This window comes from Triplophysa dalaica, chromosome 3 (genome assembly GCF_015846415.1).
Source record: "Triplophysa dalaica isolate WHDGS20190420 chromosome 3, ASM1584641v1, whole genome shotgun sequence".
NCBI classification, from domain to species: domain Eukaryota; kingdom Metazoa; phylum Chordata; class Actinopteri; order Cypriniformes; family Nemacheilidae; genus Triplophysa; species Triplophysa dalaica.
Genome location: NC_079544.1, coordinates 25,517,775 through 25,542,153, shown reverse-complemented (window position 1 = coordinate 25,542,153; position 24,379 = coordinate 25,517,775). Strand labels below are relative to the sequence as shown.

General features: G+C 37.1%; 1 protein-coding gene across 2 annotated transcripts; it reads left to right on the top strand.

Annotated features, from left to right (window-relative positions):
- The first annotated feature begins 632 nt into the window (after window positions 1–632).
- Window positions 633–21,254, top strand: LOC130418405 (neurturin). 2 transcript variants are annotated; one of them, XM_056744532.1, is made up of 4 exons: window positions 633–720; window positions 1,839–2,291; window positions 17,082–17,349; window positions 20,382–21,254. In XM_056744532.1, exons 3-4 carry the CDS (start codon window positions 17,109–17,111, stop codon window positions 20,834–20,836), a joined length of 696 nt encoding a protein of 231 aa, XP_056600510.1. In that variant the 5' UTR covers window positions 633–720; window positions 1,839–2,291; window positions 17,082–17,108; the 3' UTR covers window positions 20,837–21,254. The 2 variants fall into 2 exon arrangements, with proteins under 2 accessions (XP_056600510.1, XP_056600511.1); XM_056744533.1 differs by having other exon boundaries at window positions 636–720; window positions 1,926–2,291.
- The last annotated feature ends 3,125 nt before the right edge of the window (window positions 21,255–24,379 follow it).

Below are 24,379 nucleotides of genomic sequence, written 5' to 3'. Positions count from 1 at the left end.
TTATTAAATTATTTATTTCTGCGTTTGCACGTATCTATTTATTTGTTTCTGCATTTATGCATGTATTTATTTATTCATCAGTTTATTTATACTTAAATCACTTTGGTCAAGATTAAAAACAATTTATTTCTGTCATACAGTCAAATGTCATATTAAGTATATACTACATGACACTGCACTACACTGACAGTATGCTTGCTTTTATTCTTATGAAGTAAAATAATAGCAAACTGTTTTCTTTTGTACTTTTTTTTCATTTTTTACATTCAAATGTATGCTTTTAATTGCTAATTTACTTTTTCATTCTTAATATTTACAAAAAGTCGAATTTTGACGACACAGCTTGATTTCCAACATGCACATGTACAGCCAGGGCTACAACACACACACGTTAAGTAGGCATTTAAAGGACTTGCGTTGTGCCCTGGCTTTGAGCATCCTTATGCACTGCCCAGAGAGAGAGAGGAAGATCCCAGACTTAATCTGAGCAGTAATCTGAGCCAGTCAGAGATCAGAGGAGGAGTCTGAGACACAGGGAGGAGTGATTGACAGAGACTGAGGGGAGTTCTCCGTACACACACCCCTAAAACATACACACGCAAACTCCTGCTCTCAAACATCGCCATAAACACAGCAAGGGATCTTACGTTGGGAAAGGCTCTGCGCATGAAGAGAACCCAGGCAGGATTTGGATAGTCTGTAAGCTTCTAATGGCACATGGTAAGTGCAGATGGAATAAGCTTGTAAGTCTGTTTAAGTACTTAGTCATTTTGAGACAACCTCATTGTGATGTGTTTAAAAAAGTTTTTGGGTTCGGTAGAGTTAATGTTTAAATGGAAAACAGAAATTAAGAGTAAAACAAAGGAAAACAATTGTTTGGACATTAACATGAATTTAAGAATAAAATTGTATAAATATGTTACAAATATATCGTAGGCAATATGTCATTTTGTCTAAATTGAAGATCACAAGAGCAGATGAGGCGAGAGATCTGGAAGGGATTAAGACCCTTAAAGGTTTATCTTAGTAACGGGACACTAAAAATCGCTGGCTCCGCTGGACACAAGGTTTCAAAACCTTGCCAGTTTCATTATAGTCTAACATTGGCAGTTTTGCATGTATCATAACTGGCTGATTTATAATCCTCTACAAAGATAATGATTCTCATGGGAGACTTGACTTACTATTGATCCTCAAAAAGTCTGTTTCTGAATAACACGATACTGTAAGACACAGCACATACAAATTTAACATTGTAAGTTAGTAGGGATATACGGACTGGATTTTTGGGCAATACTGTTCTTAAATAACAACTGTTCGCCAATTGTCATGTTGATACCGGTCACTTGCTTACTTACTTGACCTCTGACCATTAAAATATATTCAATATATTTTGATCATGTTTAAAATGAAAAAAGTTTAAAATCGCATGCATTAAAGTGACCCGAGAAATAAAAATTCGGTCATCATTTGTTCACCGTCATGTGAACACACAAGAGAAGATATTTTGAGAAAGGTGTCAGTGGTTTTGTGTTGTTTAGTTATCAACGTTCTTCAAAATATCTTCTTTTGTGTCCTGCAGAAAAAAAGTCACACAGGTTTGACATGACATGAGGGTGAATGCATGATGACAGAATTGTATTTTTTGGGTGAGCTGTACCTTTAAAGTAGAGTATCAATGTTTCATTAAACATGGATTGGATGCATTTAACGGGCCCAATTATAATACAGGCACGTATAATACGTTGTAATTTTGTCACAAGATTGTGGAGCAAAGCTAACTAACATCCACCTGCTACCCCGTTAACACAAGCAATGCCGATTTATTTCCGTTTCAGGTCTGAAATCCTAGAACCGGACAAAAATCACCCAAACCCACCCTGCCGCCCATTCACGTTCAATTCAAAAACTAATTTTATTTGCAGAACCTCCGGTTTACATAACCGACTATGTCAAAGGATGAGGAAACTCCCAGCCCATCTCCAGAGTGGCCGGAAAACACTGTGATGTAAACATATTGGAAAGCCTGGAGGATACGTCACCATGACAAGGAATTTCTAGGATACTGCTCTAATACTTAACATCCATCCTAACAAACCCCAGCCCAGCCCTTCAAAGCGCACAAGGCACTTCTTCCAATTACATGGATATACGGTGTGGAAAGACAGCACGAGCTATCGTCTCCAACCCCGCCTCTCTGCTCGCCATGAGGGATTTGCTCTCCCCACCTGTTGCCTGAGGTCAACCCGACGCAACGCCACCCTGATAAGTCTGGCTTAGCGGGCCACTTGGTAAGAACACATCTTCTTTTGTTAGCGTAAGCTGCTACTTACAGTGAGGGTGTTAAATATTGCAGATCACCGCACATTCAAGAAGCACCAATGTGCGCGACGTTGTGCGAGATGGATTGAAGACGGACATGTCTTGTCTCAAACGAAATGTCTTTATCAGATTCAATAGATGTGAAACTGCAACAAAAAGTGTTTTTAATGACACTTCGATAAACCCCAAAATAACATCTCTTAAGGGAATAGTTCAATTCAAAATTTGCACCATTCACTTTTCATAGTAATTTTTATTCCTACTATGGAAAGCCAATGGGGGCAAATTTTGAAGTGAACTACTCCTTGAAAGTCCCAGTGAAACAAAAATGACAACGCCTATTTTTTCACAAATTATTGCAGCGTTTATTGTAAATAGTTTATCAATGTGGGCCATTCCTTTTTAAAAATGGTGCCCTCATAATCTTAAATTAAAATCTGAAAATCCACTTCCACCCTGTAATGACAATCCATCGTAGATGACATGACGCATGTTAGACAGCTTGGGCGGAACATCCATTAACTCCTCCCCTTTAACTGTCAGTCTGCTGCCAGTTCCATTTCAAAACGCAACGGATGTTTTATACCTACAATCAAATCGCAGAGAAAGACAAAAGTCAAGCCCACTATTTTTCTCATGCAAAATTCCCTTTCACTCAGAAATGCTTCAAAATGCGGAAGTAAAAACGATCGCAACATCCGGTTCACAGGGACTTCTGGTGTATGCCTTCAAAAGAAATGAGTGCTTACGTGTCATCATACATCATTCACTGCAGATGGTGCATTTACGTTCAACAAGCTTGATGGTTCATTTTTTACTGAAAGATTTTCAAAAGCTGTTGGGCAAAAATATAAAGCAAAGTAAGAGCAATTTAATGTGCACTTTTATGGTATTTAAAAGGTTAATCCTCTCATGTGATTTTGTGTAATCTCAACAAAATTGATTCTTATTGACCAATTCCCATCATCTTTAACTCTGTAAAATTGGTGGTTTGATATATTATAAAGAGATTGAAAAGTAATAATGACCCAGTCACAGTACTTGTCAATGGGATCTGGTGCATTTTGGGGTAAGCGAGGGCACATTGGGTTAAGATGAAATTCCCCTGAGCCTTTCAACTCCTGTCACCTGCGCTTAGTCCGCTGAAAGTCCAGTTCGGCGTATAAGTGATGCTCTGGCCTGCATGTGCAGCGTCATCCACACAAAACCACACAGCGCTTTGACACATTCTTTCAGACAGATGAGCTTGGATGGGTGGGTTTGTTTTTCTTGTCCGTCCTGCTACGACACGCTCGGAGAAAGTTGTATTCAACTGTGCCAGTCCCTAATCATCAGGACTTTTAAAATACCAGCACGAACAACAACGCTCTCTGCAGCACACAAATACGGTTAAAGAGATGTGATCTCTTTTCTCCTAGACATCAATGAGTTTCAATGGACCAAATGGAAACTTTTGCGTAATTCTCAATTGTGTCTCAGACATCTCTGCTGAGGAAAGAGTCAGAAATGTCACAAACGTCTCTTTCATTAGAGTTTCAGAAGAGATGTCAACAATGTCTCAAACTGAGCTCAGATTGGTCAAGTCAATATTAGTGAAGATCTCAATGGGAACTCAAACATTTCTCATCGACTTTACCCAAATCCAGATCTTTAATCTACATTCATTTTACACTTCCATACTCTTCATGCATTTCAACAATTGTCTGTTTTTTCTCCCACACTGTTTTATAAGAAACATGTGAGACCAAGTCGACACTTAAATAAAACACAACAGACAGAACTCTATCAAACCTCCAGAGCAACATCTGAGCAATAAAATTGTCCTTGCTCTTTTCATGTTACGGCAGTACACCCAGACGGTTAAATTACGCAATGCAACAGATTTATGGTTATCGATTTCTGATAATGAATAACATACGAAAAACAACTTTGCAGATTTTAAAAACAATGTAAAACACACCACGTTATAGTACGCAAGATAAATAAATGTCACGTCCTTATCGGCAATCAGTCAAAAGATACACATGCACACATCCATGGTGCATCTGGAGTTTTATGCCTGTCAGATGTTTCAGGCTTTCCCTACACATTTTTACTGCCAGCCACAAGAAAAATAAGTGGGGTGAGAGATGGCCGGAAGCACAACTCTGAAACACACAGAGCGGGTGAGATGCCTGTCCTAACCTTGGAAGTGTAGACACTCTGATATCGCATTCCCCCTGTAGGAAATCCTCAACGGAGCCACAAATCAAACTCGCTAAACTAAACTGTCCACTTCATGGCTGTTAAAGATACAGAACGGGCAGAGTTCCATAAAACTAACAAAAACTATGTGATAGAAACCACTTGGCAGAATCATGTAATATAATTCAATATTTCAGGAGGTCAGGGTGGGGCATAGTGAGTGGCTCCTCCCCCTTTTAAAACAGCCAATTTTAAAAGGGAGAGGAGTGTATTCTACGTCGCAGTCTGGAATCTGATGCAAAGCTGTAGAACAGAATGATGCCAAAAAAAATCGATCCGCACTGGAAGATGAATTCTTGTAATTCTTCTAAATGTGAATTTAGTCAATGATTTGGAGCAAACTAGCTTTCAGATCTTCTTAAAAGATGGTTAACACAACAATAAATGTTTCGTCATCGTACATTCACCCATATGTTGTTGTAAATCGGTATGTTACTCTTACTTCGATGGAACACAATTGAAGTTATTTTGAGAAACGCCTTAGTGTTCATACAATGGAAGTCAATGTTCAGTGTTGTTTGGTTACCAACATTTTTCTAAATATCTTCTTTGCTGTTCTGCAGAAGAAAGAGAGTAATTCAGGTTTAAAATGACATGAGAGGTGAGAATTGTCATTTTTGTGGGAACTATCCCTTTAAAGGTATTTAACACATACTACAAGTCATTAAAATATGGAATTCACAAATTAATTTTGGCTTAATTGTATTAAGCTGTATTTATATGAGACTGTAACAATATTTTGTTTATAGTTTCGTCTATCTCCACTGTGACACTTATCCACTATAGAAGGCTCACCTGTATACGCCGAGATGTGAGGATCTTGTGATGCTGTAAGCTAAAGCATCATCTTCATACTGACAAGGTTATAGTCAGATTTACATCCGTTCACAGGTTCAGTATGTGACAGCTGTTGCATTTCATGCATAGCATCCGCACATGCACTGGCCAACCTCCAAACGCACAAACTAAATGCCTTTCACAGCTGCTGAGTGACACGTCCAGTGAGCGTGTGATTCCCGAGTGCAGATGCTAACAGATTCACTCGACTCATTTTGAAAATGAGCCTAAATGTGATATCATGTTTGGTCTGCGTTCAATATTAAGGATCAGCAGATGATAGATGGGACTGTCATGATACTTAGTAGTCAATATAACTGTATTAAACAGAGGCTGTAGCACTAAAAACTTAAATAAATCAGCCAGAATTGTGTTTGACCCACTTTAGTTGCACAATGTATAAACAAAGCATTAGTCATGCTAGCATCATTAGATAGTTGGTTGTATGAGTGTCTGGAAATGATTAGGTTGATGCGCATTCGTCAGCGTAATGTGGCGGTTGCCACAGAAATCATGCGCACCTACAAATACATGAAGGTGTGACCCAATCCATTTCCATTCTGTTCTGTATGCAGTTAGATTTGTTATAGATCAGCTAATTAAAGCAAATGTTAATTAGCTTGCTGTAAACCTGTGTCGATTCTCTATACATCAATACTGTACTCCTGTAGACCAAGATATACAAGCAGGGCTCTGAATCGGTTCAAGGAACAAAAAATGAAAAAATAAAAACCGAACTATCCGATCATTAAAACCCCAGGGCTGGGTTTCCCGAGACCTTCTTAATGCTATAGTCATTCTTAAGTTACACCTTAAAGGTGGTAGCGATATAGTCTTCTGATCTTCCGATCAGGGGACGCGTAAAGTGACCAGGTGTACAAAGGCCCTGTATTATAAGTTTTCCGTTTATGTACACACAATGATGTGAAAGTTAACGTGAACACACTTTGTAATAATTTGCCATTAGAGCACTGTCATTTCACAAGACATCTGTAAATACCAACCCCACAACACACTTTGTTTTAAACAAAGGAGCATCAACCAAATGTACAGAGGTATGTTTCATAGCTTTACTGTAAGAAACAACATTTTTAAAAATGTTTAAACACAAAGTAAAAATGTGTATTTTAGGTAAATTGCACAGGCCAAACAAAAAAACTTTATTAACCAGTATTTTTTGGAAGTAAACCGTTTTTGGAAAAAAAATACTTCAGAAGAAACACATCAACATAAACGTTCGTTTTAAAGCCCAGAATCGAAGCAACACTGCCTATAAAAACACTTCAAAACTACACACACCTCAGCAAGCAAATACACGGGTGCTTTGTGTACTGAAACTCAACATTAAAACTAGTGGTGGGCATAGATTATTTTTTTTAATCTAGATTAATCTAGATTAATTCCAAGATGGCTCATTTGAATTCTGCCGAAGGCATTCAGAATATGTGTGCTACCCAAATAATGACTAAAAGTAAGTCTTTGAGAACGGGTTTCTCAAGCCAGGTGACGCATTAGACCCTGGGGCTCATCTCCTGTTTCCAAAATGCTGTTCTACTATGATAATTGGTGATGAAAATTAAATTATGTTCAATAAGATGAACTTGTGTTTACTTCCGCATTAGCTAAGGGATGATTTGCATTTAGGTGGTAGGCTACTTGAGACTGGAAGAGCTCCTACAGTACATTTACATTTAATCATTTAGCAGACACTTTTATCCAAAGCGACTTACAAAGAGTGAGGGAGCGATATGTCATACAGGAGCCATAATACATTAGATCTCAATAAAAAGTTACTGGTTTCAAATAAATCTAGACCACTACCTGTTGAGAGAAAGTGTTTTTTAAACCAATTACGCATTGCACAAGGTGCAAACAACCTTAGTCTTGTCGATGTTTCCATTGGGAAGCTTCTTAAAAATGTATATTCCCTGAAGCAGACCCGGCGGCTTCATAGCTGCATCCATGTTAGCACGTCACGTTTGATGTTGTAATTTCACAGTAACGTTATGTTGTGTTCAGACCAAACGCGAGTGGCGTGTCAAGCGCGAGTGATTTATATGTTAATGCAAAGAGCCAATAGACCTACTTGCTGCGCGAATCGCGCGAATGAAGCCCTGGTTATGAGATGATGAGGCGGCTTCTGCTTCCGCGAATGAAGCCCTGGTTATGAGATGATGAGATGGCGCTAAGGACGCGAATGAAGCCCTGGTTATGAGATGATGAGGCGGCTTCTGCTTCCGCGAATGACGCGAATCACGCGAGTTGAAAAATCTCGTTCTCGCCCCGTACAGTGCAGTTAAGCTGGTATACATCCGCGCTAAAATATCAAGGTGAAAGTCATCATAGCTTGCGTAGTATAGACCCAGCTCCCAACCCAACTTTGAGCATAGATTAACGGCGACATTTTTTTTAACGCGCGATAATAGTCTCACTGCGACGCCGTTAACGGCCCACCACTAATTAAAACACATTTGCTTTGGAATATCAATGAATGAAAATGTGTGAATTCTTGGGGAAAATTGTGACAAATGTTTCTACGCCGGTGTATACATTATATATCATGCATATCGGTGTGTATTAAGATTATATATCAAGCATGGTTGAGTAGAGATTCTTTATCAAGCATTAGTGTCTAGCCTATATAAATAGTATATCAAACATAGCTGTGTCTGTAGAGATTCTATATCAAGCAAAGAAGTGTATGTGTAGATTCTATAATATACATTGTTGTGTCTGTATAGATTCTTTATCAAGCATGGTTGTGTATATTAGATTCTATTAAACATAGTGATGTGTGTTTAGATTCTATATCATACATACCTAGGTGTAAATAGATTATATATCAAGCAAAGATATGCATGATATAATCTATTTACGCAAAGCTATGCATGATATATCAAGCATAGCTGAGATTATATAGATTATATATCATGAATAGCTGTGTGTATATAGAGATTCTATATCATGCATATCTATGTGTATATAGATTCTACATCATGCACAGCCATTTGTTTTTAGATTCTATATCAATCATAGCGGTCTATATAGATTCTACATCACCTATAGCTGTGTGTATAGATTCTATATTAACCATAGCTGTGTGTATGTATAAATTCTAGATCAGTCATAGCTGTCTGTATAGATTCTATATCAACCATAGCTATGTGAAAAATATTCTAAATCAGCCATAGCGGTGTCTGTATAGATTCTACATTACCCATAGCTATGTAAATAGATTCTATAAAGCATAGCTGTGCGTATACAGATTCCATGTCATGCATAGCTATGTGTATATAGATTCTATATCAACCATATCTGTGTCTGTATAGATTCTATATCAACCATAGTTGTGTGTATAAAGATTATATATCAGCCATAGCTGTGTATGTATAGATTCTATATCAACCATAGCTGTGTATATATAGATTCTATATCAACCATAGCTGTGTCTGTATTCATTCTATATCAACCATATATGTGTCTGTATTGATTCCACATCAACCATAGCTGTGTGTATAAAGATTATACATCAACCATAGCTGTGTCTGTATTGATATTATATCAACCATAGCTGTGTGTATAGATTCTGTCAACCATAGTTGTGTGCATACATATTCTATATCATGCACCGCTATGTTTATATAGATTCTGTATCAACCCTAGCTCTGTCTGTTTAGATTCTATACCAAGCAGGGTTGTGTGTGTTGAGATGCTGTGTGTATAGATTTTATACCAATTACGCCAATCTATACAGTACAGTCTATATGGTATAGCTGTTTAAGCCAGGTCATTACAACAAATCCAAATTTTATTTGAAGCTCCTCTTCAGTATTTGGTGTGAGTAGCTAGTGTTGCTTATGGGGCTAGCGTGTGTGTGAATCCAATGGATGAGACAACAGTAAATTTAGCCAGTATGGCTGTTTCCACACCCGTGAGCCAATCCCAGGTGTTAACCCACGTGATGCTAGATAAAGCAAGCCGCATTAGTGCTAATCCCAGCTTGATCTTTAGAGTGTGTTCCTGACCCCCTTCTGTCAACCAGACACAGTTTACCTGCCCATATGATGGACCAAACCAGTATAAGCTCTCCACGCAGACTGCTAATGTTTTAATGACAACAGTCTTTCGGTGCTCACACTTTATCTATGGCTTCACCTTTAGCATATGCATTTGATTGCATTCCAACCAGAAATAGAAAATATATTATTAGACGTACAATCTATGAACAAAATTTGGTACCTCAGTAACAGACATTTGATAATGCAGTAATGTTTGCAATAAGAATTTGTGTATTAAATAACCATGTGGTAACATCCATTTTTGGAAAACCCAGTATATTGAATTCTTTACTTAATTTACTGCTCAATGGACACAAATTAAAAGATAAGATCATCACCGCAAAAAAAGAAAAAAAAAACTCTCTGGATAAGCCAGATTCATTTTTAAAATATTTGTTAAAGAACGAAAAAAAGAGAGTTTAAGACAGGCATTTAATAACATGTTCTTCCTCGACTATTGCCACATCCCTTCTGCATTGTCCCTTTGCTCTCTGTTTAACATGTAAATAAAATCAAGCCGTTCTTCCCATTAATAGCCGTACATACACAGTATATATATATATATGCTGCTATAGCAAAATACCGAAAAATGTCACGCTTCTACAGTACCTTTGCATGCCATAGCATCCAACCCTACATCACACCCTAATTACATTTAATGATGTGGTAAAGACTAATATTTGTTACAGAGCGGGACACTGGACTGGCACAACAACTAAAGCTGGCATCAATAGCTGCCGTGATCCCAAATGACACAATGTCTGTTTATTCTCAAATATTCCACCCTGTCATACTGCACATTAAAGAAACGCACGCGATCTGTCACGGTTCACAAGACAAGACGACATGATAATATGGAATTTCTTGCTAAACAATCCGTCTAATTTTTTTTTCAGAAGCTGAATTATTATAATTAAAGACCAAAACAGTTTGCTTACTAACATTCTTAAGAAATATCTTCCTTTTCCCCAAAGGAATAGTAATTCAAGTTTGAAACAACATAAGGGTAAGTGAATGTGAATATGCAGATTTTTTTGGGGGGGACGAGCTATCGCCAATCTTTTTTATTATTATTTAACTTTTTTATTTTAGTACTGTTCAAATTCTTTGAAGAATTAAAAGCTGCGAGTAGGTTTGATTCACCCAATTGATTCGCTCAAGAAATGTATTCATTCAGAAAGGAAACTATGCTGTGTGTTCCTCAGAGATGTGCAATACTTCTCCTAAGGCTTTCTAGGGAATATTTTCGTTGAAAAATTTGACTCAAATATATCTAAAAAAGGAGTTTCTTATTTAATTGACTGTTGTATAAAATCGACATTACATGTACACTCGTAGTTTTCTGGACAAAAATAGAACTGCACTGATATCTCACTTGTGTGAGTGCATTACTAAATAAATATGAGACGAAAGCTCATTCAGGGTCATTTTTACACAGATATCTTTAATTTTAGGTTCTTCCTGACAGTATTCTGTATGTTATATGTTGCAGTAAGTTGTTGCCAGCATCATATTTGTCACCAGTCAAATTTATGAAATAAGATGACCTATATGTCTGGGGTGGGGTGGTTGTGTTAAATGCATTAAAAAAACTTCAATAACACCTTAATCATAATTGAAGTGTTACATGCACAGCCCTAGTAAACACTGATACAGCACAAGAATTTAAGTTAAAAGGAGATCTTAGCATTTGAAGGCAAATCCCATTATTATTGATCATAAACCTAACCCCTACCTTAACTATAACATTAATCTACATTATCCACTTTAAACACCTTAGAAACACACCAAACCATTCAGATCACAATATCAACCTCATCGCATTATAGCATCCTGGCAACAGCCCACAACATCCTAATATAATTTTGCATGAGGCAAGCGTCACTCACATTTATTTAGGAAATATTTTCTGCAGTCTTGTAAAATGTGTATTACACTCAGGAGGTGCTTCATAACACCTGTCCAATCCAATCAGTGGAGTTCAAAATAAATCAATCAAAATTAAGAGGAAGACCTAACACTTAATACACCAATCAATCATCACTGACGTCATAATATAACAACTATCCATCATTCATCACACAAGCTGCAACTGTCAAACTCAATAGTGAGTACAAAACACGTTTCATAATCCACACGGGTGGCAGCTATTCACCTTGACAGGGCAATAAATCAAACGTCTGTCTCTGAAAACTCAAATCGCTGTTTGATTATTAGTACAGTGATTACAGGAATGGCACATCAGTAGTGTTAATGGATACAGGCCTTCACAACCCGCAGCAGTATCAGGAAAGCTTATTGCTACAACTGTGTGCTCCTATATATCTGAACGCATTAGGCTGTCTGGATTTCAGTGGGTTTCCAATAAAAACAGCTGAAACATCAACAAGTAAAGGTAAGGAAGAACTATTTCTCAGACTTCTGATGATTTTATGAGATAAGGGCTGGTTATACTCGACTCATTCGCTAGTTCGCCTGGGTGCGCGCGCCAAATATGACGTCATCGCGGTGTTCGCGAAGTTCGCTTTGGGTGAGCGCGAGCTCATTTTGCGTGCCGCCGTGCACAACATTTTTTGTGACTCGAGCAAACCGTTCGCGCGGCGCCGCAGTCAACATGAAAGCTTTAAAGAGATTTTGGCTGAACAGGTACACCTGTACAGACATCTTTTATGATCAATGTGTCTGTTGTATATTGTATTCAGAATAAAACAATATTTATCAACATTGCTCTTTTGAACTGTTCTTATATCTTCTCATTTTATATAACATAAGACATCCAATGGGTTAATCTATGGCAAGGTAAATTTAGCAGTCCCTAACCAACAATATGTAGAAATGTGTCTGCATTATGCACAGAAATGAAAGAGTGAACAAAAAGTTTGATGCAAAAATGTATTAAATCAACAAACAATAGTTTGAAATGCATTCCCCCGTCCATCACACTCAACTGCTTCACAAGAGTGATTTTTTCTCTTCATCTCCACGCTTTGTGGCATGCAGTGGGCGAACATTCCATCTCCTTTTTCTCCCTTTTTTTTATAGTAGCAACATCACCAAATCTCCTACGTTTCCTTGTGGACTGTCTGCTCGCAAGAATGATCTGACGTAATTCCGGTAAAATTCCTACTTTTCTTCTACTTCCTGCGGATTAACAGGACGATTTCTTTTTTGCGCCCCCTGTCGTTTCAAAGCATATCTCAACGGCGAACGCGTGAAGTATAAGCGTCTCGTCCGTTTGGGGAGTTGCGCGTCAGCGGAGGCTTGCGAAGCAGAGCCAGGCGCGTGTATAAACAGGCATTTAGTCCAGCAATGTGCAACAAAACCCCATAAACCGGTGTCGTAGCATCTAAAGCAGGAGAAGTACAAAACATTTTAAGAGCATTAAGTGGCCTATTCAAGAATAAAGCGATGATAACTACCAATAAACCCAAAGCCAGGAATTATATATTATTATAAAAGAAACAAATGTTCAATAAGTAATTAAATGTATTAACAAATAAAAATCCCAATAAAACTACTTTCAACAACTAATTATATTAATTCTCCTAACCTTATAACTACCGCATTAATAAGAAAACTGATGCGATGCTTATTGCTCTATTGCTTATTTTACAAGGGCTATTATAAAGCATCAGTTTTACAGTTTTGAGTCTTTTTTTTTAACTGTAGTAGTACATTAAATGAAACGAATGACTCTGTAAGCAATGTTATCTTCTCGTTTCATCCATCAAACTCCAACTAAAATAAGTAAATAAGTCGAATGAGGTAATGTCACTTTCATTATAATTAATTATCCAATGACAGACATTACCACATAATGAATATAGAAAAAATATCAGGTGCATTTCAGGCAAACTTCAGTATACTTCGAATACAATGTTTTATAAGGATTTTGGCCATATAATCAGCAGGACATTCAGATGTGCCAAATCTGAATTGTTTTTGTGGAGAATCTGTGTGAGAGATAATATAGCGTCCAAAACACATAGCAGACGAGATACAGACTCTGAAACACATAAAAAATTATCACAATTTCCAAAAGCACGATAAACTCATCAAGAAACTGAATTCTACATATATTAATTCTATATATAATTGTTTTCCTTTTATAGAGATGAACATTGATCTCACTGATCTATAACAGTGTTTGCCTGTAAAATGAGGGGGGTAATGAATCCAGGTCACTTCTAAGGTCTTTATCCATTATTAGATTATGCCATTACTTTAATAACATCTTTATAAAATCTTTTATATTTACATTATTCTTTATTATGGGTATTTTTTCATGAGTAAATACAATCAGTGTTTTTAACTTTACAAAAAATAATGTATAAACCTGTGTACAATTCTTAACTGTTATTTAAATGTTAGTTAAAAAACACGCATTCCTTTATTTCAGATAAAGATTTCAGATAACTCTTGAAAAACAGCAACCAGGGCTTGTTTGCCCATCCCACATGACCCATTAAGACCACCACCCAACAAACCAAATGGGGGACAGGTAATAGCTTTTTGAGGGACAATGTGGGACACCACTGAAAGATTGTAAAGCGTAAGCATGAAAGCGTAATAATAACGGAGTGAAAACATTTTTTATATATTTTTCTACCTTTCTGCTCATAAAAATAATTTGCTGCTTTTGATACAACGCTGTTAAATAGTTAAATAAACAATGAAGCAAACAAGCGTCCCGTGTGCATTTCAGGTTAAATAACGTGTTTTTCTTAATGTGACAACTGAAAACCAACAGAATGAGGAAAATGTGGGACATTTTCTCAATATGAAAATGCTGTGCGGTACAACGCAAAGCGGGACGGGTGGTCACCCTAGTCCCACATGACCCATTAAAACCAGTCTGCCAAAACATTTCCAGCACCCTGTCTGATTTTTTCCTTAGACGTTACCCATCTGCCATTTCCTGACCCGTGCAAGAGTTTTCCCCCTCATTTCCCACTGTGTAAAACAGTAGCTAGTGATAAAAAAATGGAATCAGGAAAAAATGCTTAAATGCAAAATCAGCACAAGAAGAAATTCATCACAGGTGAAAGAATGTGGGCTTTTGAGAGGGTGAAAGAAAAATACGCGCACACGTCCTGTGTTTAACACAACATTTGCATGCACCCACTATGACGTATTGTATTTGTAATTGTGAGCCAATGTGCATCCTCCTACCCCTAATATGAAATAATAATGAAATATCTTTAAAAATCTTTCAGTGACCAATAATAGCCCACTAATCTCAACTTCTGCATCAGCGTGGAAAAAATGCAGAACATTTCCATCGATTGTGTCCGGGCCTGCATATTAGTGAGCGATTACCTGTTTTCTGTTAACTCCGCCCCTTCATGTCAAGAGTGATGGAGGTCTGTTTACCATTACAAATATTCTCCCATTGACTGGAACATCTCAGCACACAAAGCTTTCCCCTCAGGAAATATAAGACTAATCGTTTGGACTTGCTTGTGTACATTGATGTCGGGTCTCCACCCAGGCGGATGTTCCACACCTTCATAAAGATGACGGTTCAATTAGGAAGAGAAGACAATACGTAGAAGCGTTCGCACCCAGAGAGAGAGAACCTCAATGCATTCATATTGCGCAAACACGCCAATCTTTAACGGTTTCGCACAGACAGTAATTCTTTAGCTTGTATTGTACTATACTTAAGAGTATTAGGCCACGCAGAGGTCAATGTGCTCTGCCAAGTATGCCAAGTATGCTATTTAAACCACAGAAAGTACAGGCTGCCCGTAAGCTCATAAGTGCATATAATTTGCACGCTTCAATCTTTAAAGAATAGTTCATCAAAACACGAAAGACGTTGAGCTGGTCTGCTTACACAACAAATGTGGACAGCCAAAGGACACAAAAAAGCAATCATAGTGCATACTGTACGACCCTTGGGTTTCATTCTTTGTGTGAGGTGGAAATCCAAGTTGAAGTCCAACACTGGAACTTTTAAGTTTTTTTCTTGGCTTGTTTATCCGATAGAACACATTTGTTGTGCAGAAAGTAAAAATTGAAACCTTCTTATTTTGTGTTTCTAAGAAAAAATACCCACGGGTTCAGAACAATAAGGGCGAGTAAATGAAGGCTAAACTTCAAAACGCTCTGTGGAACTCTTGTTCAGTTCACTAGAAGCTTCCAATTAATGTGAATTAATCTTTCACACGGTGATAAAATCTCTGGAAAAGCCTCATTTAAAATAAACATCCACAAGTTTCCATCTAAGACCTGTTTGCTTCACTGCATAGTTAAATAAACATGCATACCTGAACATTCAAAAACATTCACTCATGGTATCTACAGATCATTTAATGACGTTCAATACATTTATAGTACTGATAAAGTGATGCTCAGGTCAATTCTTTTCAGAAAAATCACACATGAAATCCTTTTAATATCTCAATTTTTCCTCCTGCACATCAGTCAGACTAAAAGAAGAACAAATGGAAATTTTCCTTAAATCTCATCTGCATCTCAGATATTTCTCCTGAGAAAAAGAAACCGAAATCTCCCAAATTTGTCCATTAGAGTTTCCTATGAGTGTGTCAAACTGAGCTCAGATTTGTCAAGTCTGCAATCAATAGTCAATATAATTGAAGATCTCAATATGAACTCAAACATTTATCATCAAATTTACCCAAACAAGATTATTTTACCTATACAATCTACATTTATTTAACACCACCAGACTCTTCATGTGTTTCAACAATTACACTCTTTATTTGTTTCTGTTTTAATTTCTTCTAGAAGTTTTAGAGACTTATATGATACACAACTGAGAAATATTCTGGGTCAGGGACGTGAACTAAAGTTCTACTGGGGCACATGTAAAGAACACAAATGTTCTTCTAAGCAACAATGCAATTTTACAGATTTGACAGAGGTTCACCGGAGACATTTTCCTCTAATGTTCAAGACTTGACAGGCTGGGGATGAACAGTAGTTTATCAAGTCTTACCTGCCTCAATCTCATCATCTCTTATGTCTGCTTCCATTTCCCTGCTTTGCACAAACAAATTCTGATGTCCATACGGCATACGAACAGGAGCTATTAATGATTTTGTCAAAATAAGATGATTGATATTATTTTGAAACGTACTTTATTTTTGTCATGTTTAAATAGCCTACCTCATTCGCGTGTTGTCACCCCTGCGTGAACACCGAGTAGCAGCAGTTTTTGCAACGAAATATGGATTTCTGCGCGAAAGTGTGGCACGATTTTGTATTTACGGACTTTGTCACTTTTACTGCATTGCATGTAGATCATTTTTTGCCACTATTTTCAATCTGAATGATTACACTGACAAATAAATTAAATTGTTAAAACTTAACTTTGATATTGATACTGGGGCACAGCAGATGTATACTCAAGAAAAAATGGGTCTGGCGACGTCCCTGCACTGGGTCATATTTTTGTTTATTCCACTTTATTTTATCGTAGTTTTCAAGTGTCAGAATTAAGTTATGTGCCAAAACACTGTATGGTCTTGCGATCTTTCAAGTCGACAACAAAAGATTTGGACATTTTAACAGCAGACGTATATATTCTTACAGCGATGAGCCATTTCATCAGTCAGAAATGACTATTTTGATCATTTGCTTGTTGTGTTTCAGAGTTTCAATGCTCCACGCTGTTCTAAGATGAGGGCATGGAAAGAGGTCGCCCTCACCTTTATCCTATTGGGTGCCTCGTTTTTCCTCTTGCTTATGAGAACCACGCTACCCAATGGGCATTCCTACCCAAAGAAATTAGGGCTTTCATCATCTTTACCTCCACCAGCCATAAAATTCCATTCATCTTCATCCTCAAGCACAGCGAGGAAGGCAGCACCACGACGGCCTGTCAGAGCTACTGAGGACATGAGCTCTATTCTCTCCGAGTGTAAGACAAACACATTTTTCTGTTTACTTAGCGGCAGCGCTGGCATGGATCAGATAGTGTCAGAGCGGACTGACGTCAGGATTTAATGTCTTTCTACAGTCACTGGTGTGTTTATAGTCCACATCTCAACAGCCGTTATCACACGAACAAACTAAAGTCTTTCAACTTCATTGTCGGGTTTTGAGACGTGCTGAAAAGTGTTTTGTTATGACAAAGAAGAGTGCGAGACAGATTTAACATGTTCCATCACATAAATTCACTCATACGGGTTATTTGAGGAATGTTTAAAGTTGCACTAAGAGTTGAGATTGAATACCAAAGAAAAACAAACATTACACAGTAATTTACATTACAAAAAGACCCAGAAGGCACACAAGAAACCAGAATATCATCAATTGGGGTTGAATGACAGCAGGCTAAAAACAGAAATACCGTAGCAACTGCATGGCAACCGACAAGGGAAAAAAAAACAAGACACTTGAAAGCAGAGTCTCAATTCGATGGCTGCATCCTTCGGGAATTCGCATTTGTACGGTGCATTAAACATCAAGGTTTATTATTTCGGGTTTTATTTCAGAGAAGTAACCATTACATTTCAAGGTAAGAATGAAACTGCAATGATTACGTCTGAAATAAGGCAATCAAAATGACGTATGCTGTCGACAAATGCAACTTCCGGAGAATGCAGTCTTGAAATGAGTAACTTTGTATGATGAAAAAGGAAGTTACGGCGGGACATATTGAGTGACTCCTCCCTCGTGTAAAATAGCCAATATTGTTTTGTTTGCGTCCCAGCCTGATGTTAAGCAGAAATACCAACACAATCTTACGTTAAAAAAGTAACTATTTTACTAGGTGGCTAATTTTGGCTAATTTATATGAATTCTTACGACCTCATTAGTAAAATTCTGCACCAGTGATGTTAGATTTAGAGGCGGGGCTTCAGTATTGCTTTTTTCTAGTAATTGACGTTTTTGTACGACTCGCAACACACAAATTCATGCGAATTAGCAATCTCATAAAATAGTTATGAATTCCAGTGAGATGTCAAAAGAAAATTTGTTTTGGTAAAGGTCTGCTTTAGTGGATAATCTGTAAATTTTGAATGCTTATATCTTCTAAATGTTGTCATTGTTTGAGGCACAATAGTTTATAGATCATAGTTTATATAACAAATTCATACTGAAAGCCAAAATACTTTTATTTTGATTTCATGGGGACTTTAAACAAACTTTGCACACCTAAGCGACTGTGGAACTAGCTTTGCATAGATATTTGCAGAGGCATTAATGTTTATGCCTGTTCTTCTCTAGACATGAAGAAATGGTCACATAAACAGTTTGTACATATTGTAAATAAACTTAAGCATTTTTCCAAAACGTAGCTAAGTAGCTGAGAGTTGTAAACACTGTACCGCAAAGAAAAGCAGAGCAGCTCTCGTCTTACATAAAACACACTTGAAGGGTCAGTGAAAAAATGCTTAAAAACCATCTTAAGCAGGGATGTGATCTTGATCAGAACAACTGTGACTCTTGCTGGAGAAAGGGCAGGGTGACCGCTTCACAGTTATTTCAATGGCTTTTAAGAGAAATCATGTCTTCATTTTCCATAAGTACAACGAATTATAAATAGGATCTTTTTAAAAATGGAAGTGATTTTTCCAGACCACAATCAGATTAAATTAAATATCTTCTGGGAAAGGATCAGTTTAAGTAGAGATTTCAAAAAAAATTCTCATAAAAATATTTCCAAGACAGAATTAGTCATTCTTCGTGGTACTGTGATTCTACAGATTTATAGACCTTAAAGAGACCGTTCACCCAAAAATGAAAATTCTGTAATCATTCACTCACCTCCATGTCATTTCAAACCTGTATGAGTTGTTTTCTTCAGAAGAACACAAAAGAAGATATTTTAAAGAATGTTGCTAACCAAACAACACTGATCCCCATTGACCTTGATTGTATGAACACAAAACCAATTGTAAAATATCTTCTTTTGTGTTCTGAATGACATCAGGATAAAAAAAACATGTTTAACTGAATTATCTCTTTATGAGTAAAAGGCATATTTATAGGATGTGGAATGAATGATCAACATCTAAATAAACAATAGTACCAAATTTTGAAAAAAATGTATTTCAATTTCTAATAGCTAATTTAAATAAACAGGGCTGTGGATTAACTTTTTCGCATGTAGGACTGGTGCTACAGAGGTTTAAAGTTTTGTAGCACAGGCCTAACAGTTGTAGCAGAAGTTTAAAACTTCTATTATTTCTGAAAAATATATACACATACAAATATTTATGGGTAGTTTGTCACATAAATATGCAGGTAATTGACGAAAGACAAAGACATTTATGTTACAGTTGGGCAAACTAGGGCCATGTAATTTAATTTTTTTGAAGTTCCTGTTTTATTTTTTCTGAGTTCTGTGTGATCCATTCTTTTACTATACAATAATTATATATTTGTCCAAATACTGTAGTATACTATTATATTATTTACTATGGTAAACTGCAGTTAAATACCTTCTTTTGCAGATACAATAGTGTTTTTAATCCTACTTTAGTAAATATTAGTTTAGTAAATTAGAGTAAGTGTACTCAAGTGTTTATGTAGTTTATCAGTTTACTATTAGAATAATAGTAAAACAGTGAAATGCTTATGAAATAAACTCTAGTTCATTGATTTACACCACAAGAAACGTGGCAAACACACCTCACACAAACAAGCAGCTCTGTCTAAATCACGTGCAAAAAAATTGTATCACACACGTGCTACACTGGCTACACTATTCTTATTCATAGCATGAACGACATATATGCATTGTACAGCCCTGAAACAATATATTAAAAAAAATCTTGCTCTATGTATTGCTCGATGTCTATTGCTCTATGTAGACATGTTTCATTTGTGTCCATTTTATTCATTCCATACAATTTTAGAAAATCGTTGATGAAGTTGTTGACTAAGATAAAGTATGTTTTCAGACTAAGTGCTCATATTTTTCCCTGTGTTTTTCTCCCCCAGTCTCCCTCCTCTTCCAAAGCTTCACTGAAGGTGAACTTCAGAAGATGATCGCAACCCTGGTGGACAGAAAGGAGAGAGGAATGGGAACCGAATCGGCCCGCAGGACCAAGCGAGCGAGGAAAGGCCCGAAGCCGTGTTCTCTTCACAAGATTGAGCTGACTGTGAGCGAGTTGGGTCTCGGTTACGAGAGCGACGAGACTGTGCGCTTCAGGTACTGTAGCGGCAAGTGCACGCACGAGCGACGCAACTACGACTTTGTGATGGAGCACATGCAGTTAAACAACGGCTCAAGCGAGAAAGGCCGGCGAGGAAGGGACAATGGAAAAAAAGACAACGTGCAGTACACCCCTTGTTGTCGACCTATAATGTTTGAGAAGAAAATGTCATTCTTTGATAACAAGAACAAATTCTACACCATTCAGAACGTATCTGCGAGAGCGTGCGGTTGTGTATGACATTTCGGTAACTATAAAAGCTCAGGAAGTGTGCTTGTACGTTACCATGGGAACAGCGGATATTTAAGGTCCTGCGGCTGCGCAGAATTCCTCTGTAAATATTGGAGCCTCGGAAAGTGTTACCGCACATGGAACCAAAACGAAGGGCAAATTGCAATTTTTACAAACAATAAATGGGGTCTGGTATGCCAACATGGAACAAATAAAAGCTACAGAAAGCATGCCCTTTAAAACAGAAAACAGAGGCCTAAAGCCATTGGTAACGGTGGAAAATCTAACTGTAAACGTTATTCAGCGGGCATTGATGAGCAGCACAGTGCACTGGACGCTGGTTTAAGACTAAACTAAAATATGGTCACTTCTTAACCAACAACGGATTGTTGGTTTAATTTGATGGGACCGAAAGCTGCTGGCGGGGAACTTCTCTTGCCTTCCACTGGAAACGTTCACAAAGAAGTACAGATAAAATAGTACTTAATTATATATATATATATATATACACATTTATATATATATACATACATGTTAGAAAGCTACAGAGCCCCATTTTGTAATAAATCCAAGCTGAATACTGAAGTATCAAGTGCAGCACAGCTGTAAAAACTACCTCATTTCTTACTTTCCTATTGTTTGTTTTCTTACAAATGTACATGCAAGGAATCTAGCTCTACCGCACCCACTATCTGGATTACACTAGTGAGTAACATGAATCACAGATTTTTTCTAGAAGTGTCTCAGGATAACTATTTTATAAAGCAAAGTAGCCTTATCACATTAAGCATACATAACCACTGAAACAAGCCCTCAAATGTGTTTTTTAAGTCTTGCCAAAACATGTCCAAACAAACTTTCCTTTCAATTACTGTAAACCGCTTCTACTGTACCTGCATCTTTACGTGCACGACAGAAAAATACACAACTTTAAACTCCAGTAATGGCACAGATAACCAGAACTGAGCTTCCTAAAACCCAGTTTTCCCATTACCCACAGTCATGTTTATGTTTAAAGAATCCAGATTAAGACCTTTTTAAAAGCAACATCACACATTTATTATCCTTTAACAACAGTCATTTTAACCCCTTTTCATATTCTTTCATATTTAAAATAAGTGTTTGTTAATTGGCCTTTGTAGTCACTTAAGGTTCTTACATTGTTCTTCATAGATGGAACTTGAGTTTTCAGTGTATAGGTTTCTGGAACTTTTATGCACATCAGGGGTAAATCTCACGAAAGCGCCCCGCAGTTTAGTTATGTTACTATAATTTAGAAAGACTAAAATGATTGAAACATTTCTGTTTATTGAAATGAAATAAAATATCGGCACAAATATTATTAGAAAACTTAAACTAAAGGAAATGTTGAAACGTCACACTTTTTTTAGTCTGGGACTAGTCTCAAGCCTTGTCTGTGAAACTGGGCCTAAAATTATTAACTGAAAATATTTCAAAATATTAGTATAACTACAACAACTCAATAGAATAAAGATTTGTCAAGACATTGCACCTCACTACTTTAATGCAAAAGAAAAAATCATTCCTTGTCAGCTAACCAGTTGTCATGCAGATAACATTGTACACATCTAAAAACATGTTAAAATCCACATTAAACTGTTCAGCCATCCAGGATTAAGTGTCAGGTTTAGCCCTTGCCATTTTGTAAGCATGTTGTTAAAATGTAGCCCGTGTTTAAATTTCAGCTCATTTCCTCTGCATTTGTACACAATACACTAACTGTACAAAGTGTTAATTGGTGTCAGAATCACGTAATTCTTTAGACACCAAGACTGACTCATATAGTCTGAGTTAAATGAGCCGGAGCGGCCAATCTGATTTTAAACAAATACGATAGTTTAGATAACCATGCTGTTCCTTCTCATAGAAAGGTCTAATTGAATACCTAAGGGAATTAAGAACAAAACTACAAATGCGATTACAGTCATGCCACTATCAATCGAGTCCTAAACACTAGAATTACTGTAAAAGCTAAAGAAGCATACAGTCATTTAACATGGGTCAATTCCATTTTAGTTCAGTAGTACATTAACATAATTTGGTTAGTCCTAAATGTATCTAAATTGTAAAATCGATCAACCAAGTGAAAATAAAATTGACCCAATCTTATCGCACTGTCAAGCGTAAACGAATGAATCTCGGCCTGTGGAAATGTTTGCTTGAAGACAAAGACTTCAATATGTCTTCATATGTAAACTTAAGGCGCGGAGCACTAGTAAGTGTCTAAGCTTGCTAACTGGATACAGAATGTGATAGCTCACTTTAACCAGACACAATCAGTATTGACATAGCGCAAAAAAATTGTGACAAGCCTTTTCGTTTCAAGAACAAAAGCGCTGAAAAATAAAAGCGACTTAAGACAAGGAATTAAAACACATTTCAAGACGCAGTCAACGGTTCCAAAGTTTGTGTCTCCCTCTTAAAATGTAAAAATTAGACATGGGGTTAAGTGACAACTTTTTCTAAGGTGGTGTAAAGGACTTGAGCGTGTGTTAACATAAGTATTGCGTCAGTATTATGTGAATGAAAGTTTGTGTGCATGTGCGTGTGTGTTTCCCATGTCAGCTTTTCAAGGTCCGTGACGTCCAGCTTTGGCCATGTTGGATTTTTCACACCAACAGCAGAAATGTCGATGCAATGCATCTGTGTTGTGGATTAACGGTATTTATTGCAAAATGCTCTTTTCATTTATATTTAGATATTTCAGTTGCGAGGGAGACAGACACTTATTTATTATGTCACACTTGTGCCAAATGGAATTTCTAAAGTCTGAATAAACATACCCAGCTTAAAACAAAATGCTGCTTGTTTGTCTTTCCTGAGTTTCTAAATTCTCTTTCCTGTTTACGCTCAAGCACCAGATGTGTCGAGCGCTGATTCACAATCTCGGGACACAAACAGAAGAACCTCAAGTTTGATGGTAAAAAAAACTTGGGTGAGCTTGCTTATGATGCTTTAGGGTGATGTAAGTACTAGACAGTCGACCTAATTTAGCTTCCCTGCCAATTATCAACAAAAACATCTCTTTAATGTTGTTTTTCGAAACAAGGTGATTACGATTATAAAATTCACATTATTAGATTTCACAAGTATTTGTCCTCTTTTTATGATACAGCTGAATCACTAGTTAATTGGTTTAAGAAAAACACAATATTAACACAGTTAAATACGAATCACTTGTGTGAAGTCGACGGGTTTTAGTTGAAAGAAAAAAAACATGTACCTCTAGATGGAAGGTCCAACTTCTTTTGCGTCAATCAAGCAGCAAAACTTTCTCCAAGAAGACAAAACAACTCTGGGGATGGACACGAGAAGATTTCCAAGTCACTGAATATCTCTTGAAGTACAGTTAAATTAGTTATTAAGAAATTGAAAGAGTATGGCACAGCTGCAGATCTACCAAGAACAAGCTGTCCTCAAAACCGGAGTGCCCAACCAGACCACCAAGAGATCTCCTCGGTGGTCCCTTGACGAGGCCAATGAAAGTCTGATGGAGTTACAAAGACAAAATCCTCAGTGTTAAGACCAAAA

What these genes read in the sequence shown, in the direction of transcription:
- LOC130418405 (XM_056744532.1), top strand. Translation starts at nt 17,109, where the DNA reads ATGAGGGCATGGAAAGAGGTCGCCCTCACCTTTATCCTATTGGGTGCC. An exon ending in GAGCTCTATTCTCTCCGAGT is followed by an intron (nt 17,350 to 20,381) that starts GTAAGACAAACA and finishes TTTCTCCCCCAG; the next exon opens with TCTCCCTCCTCTTCCAAAGC.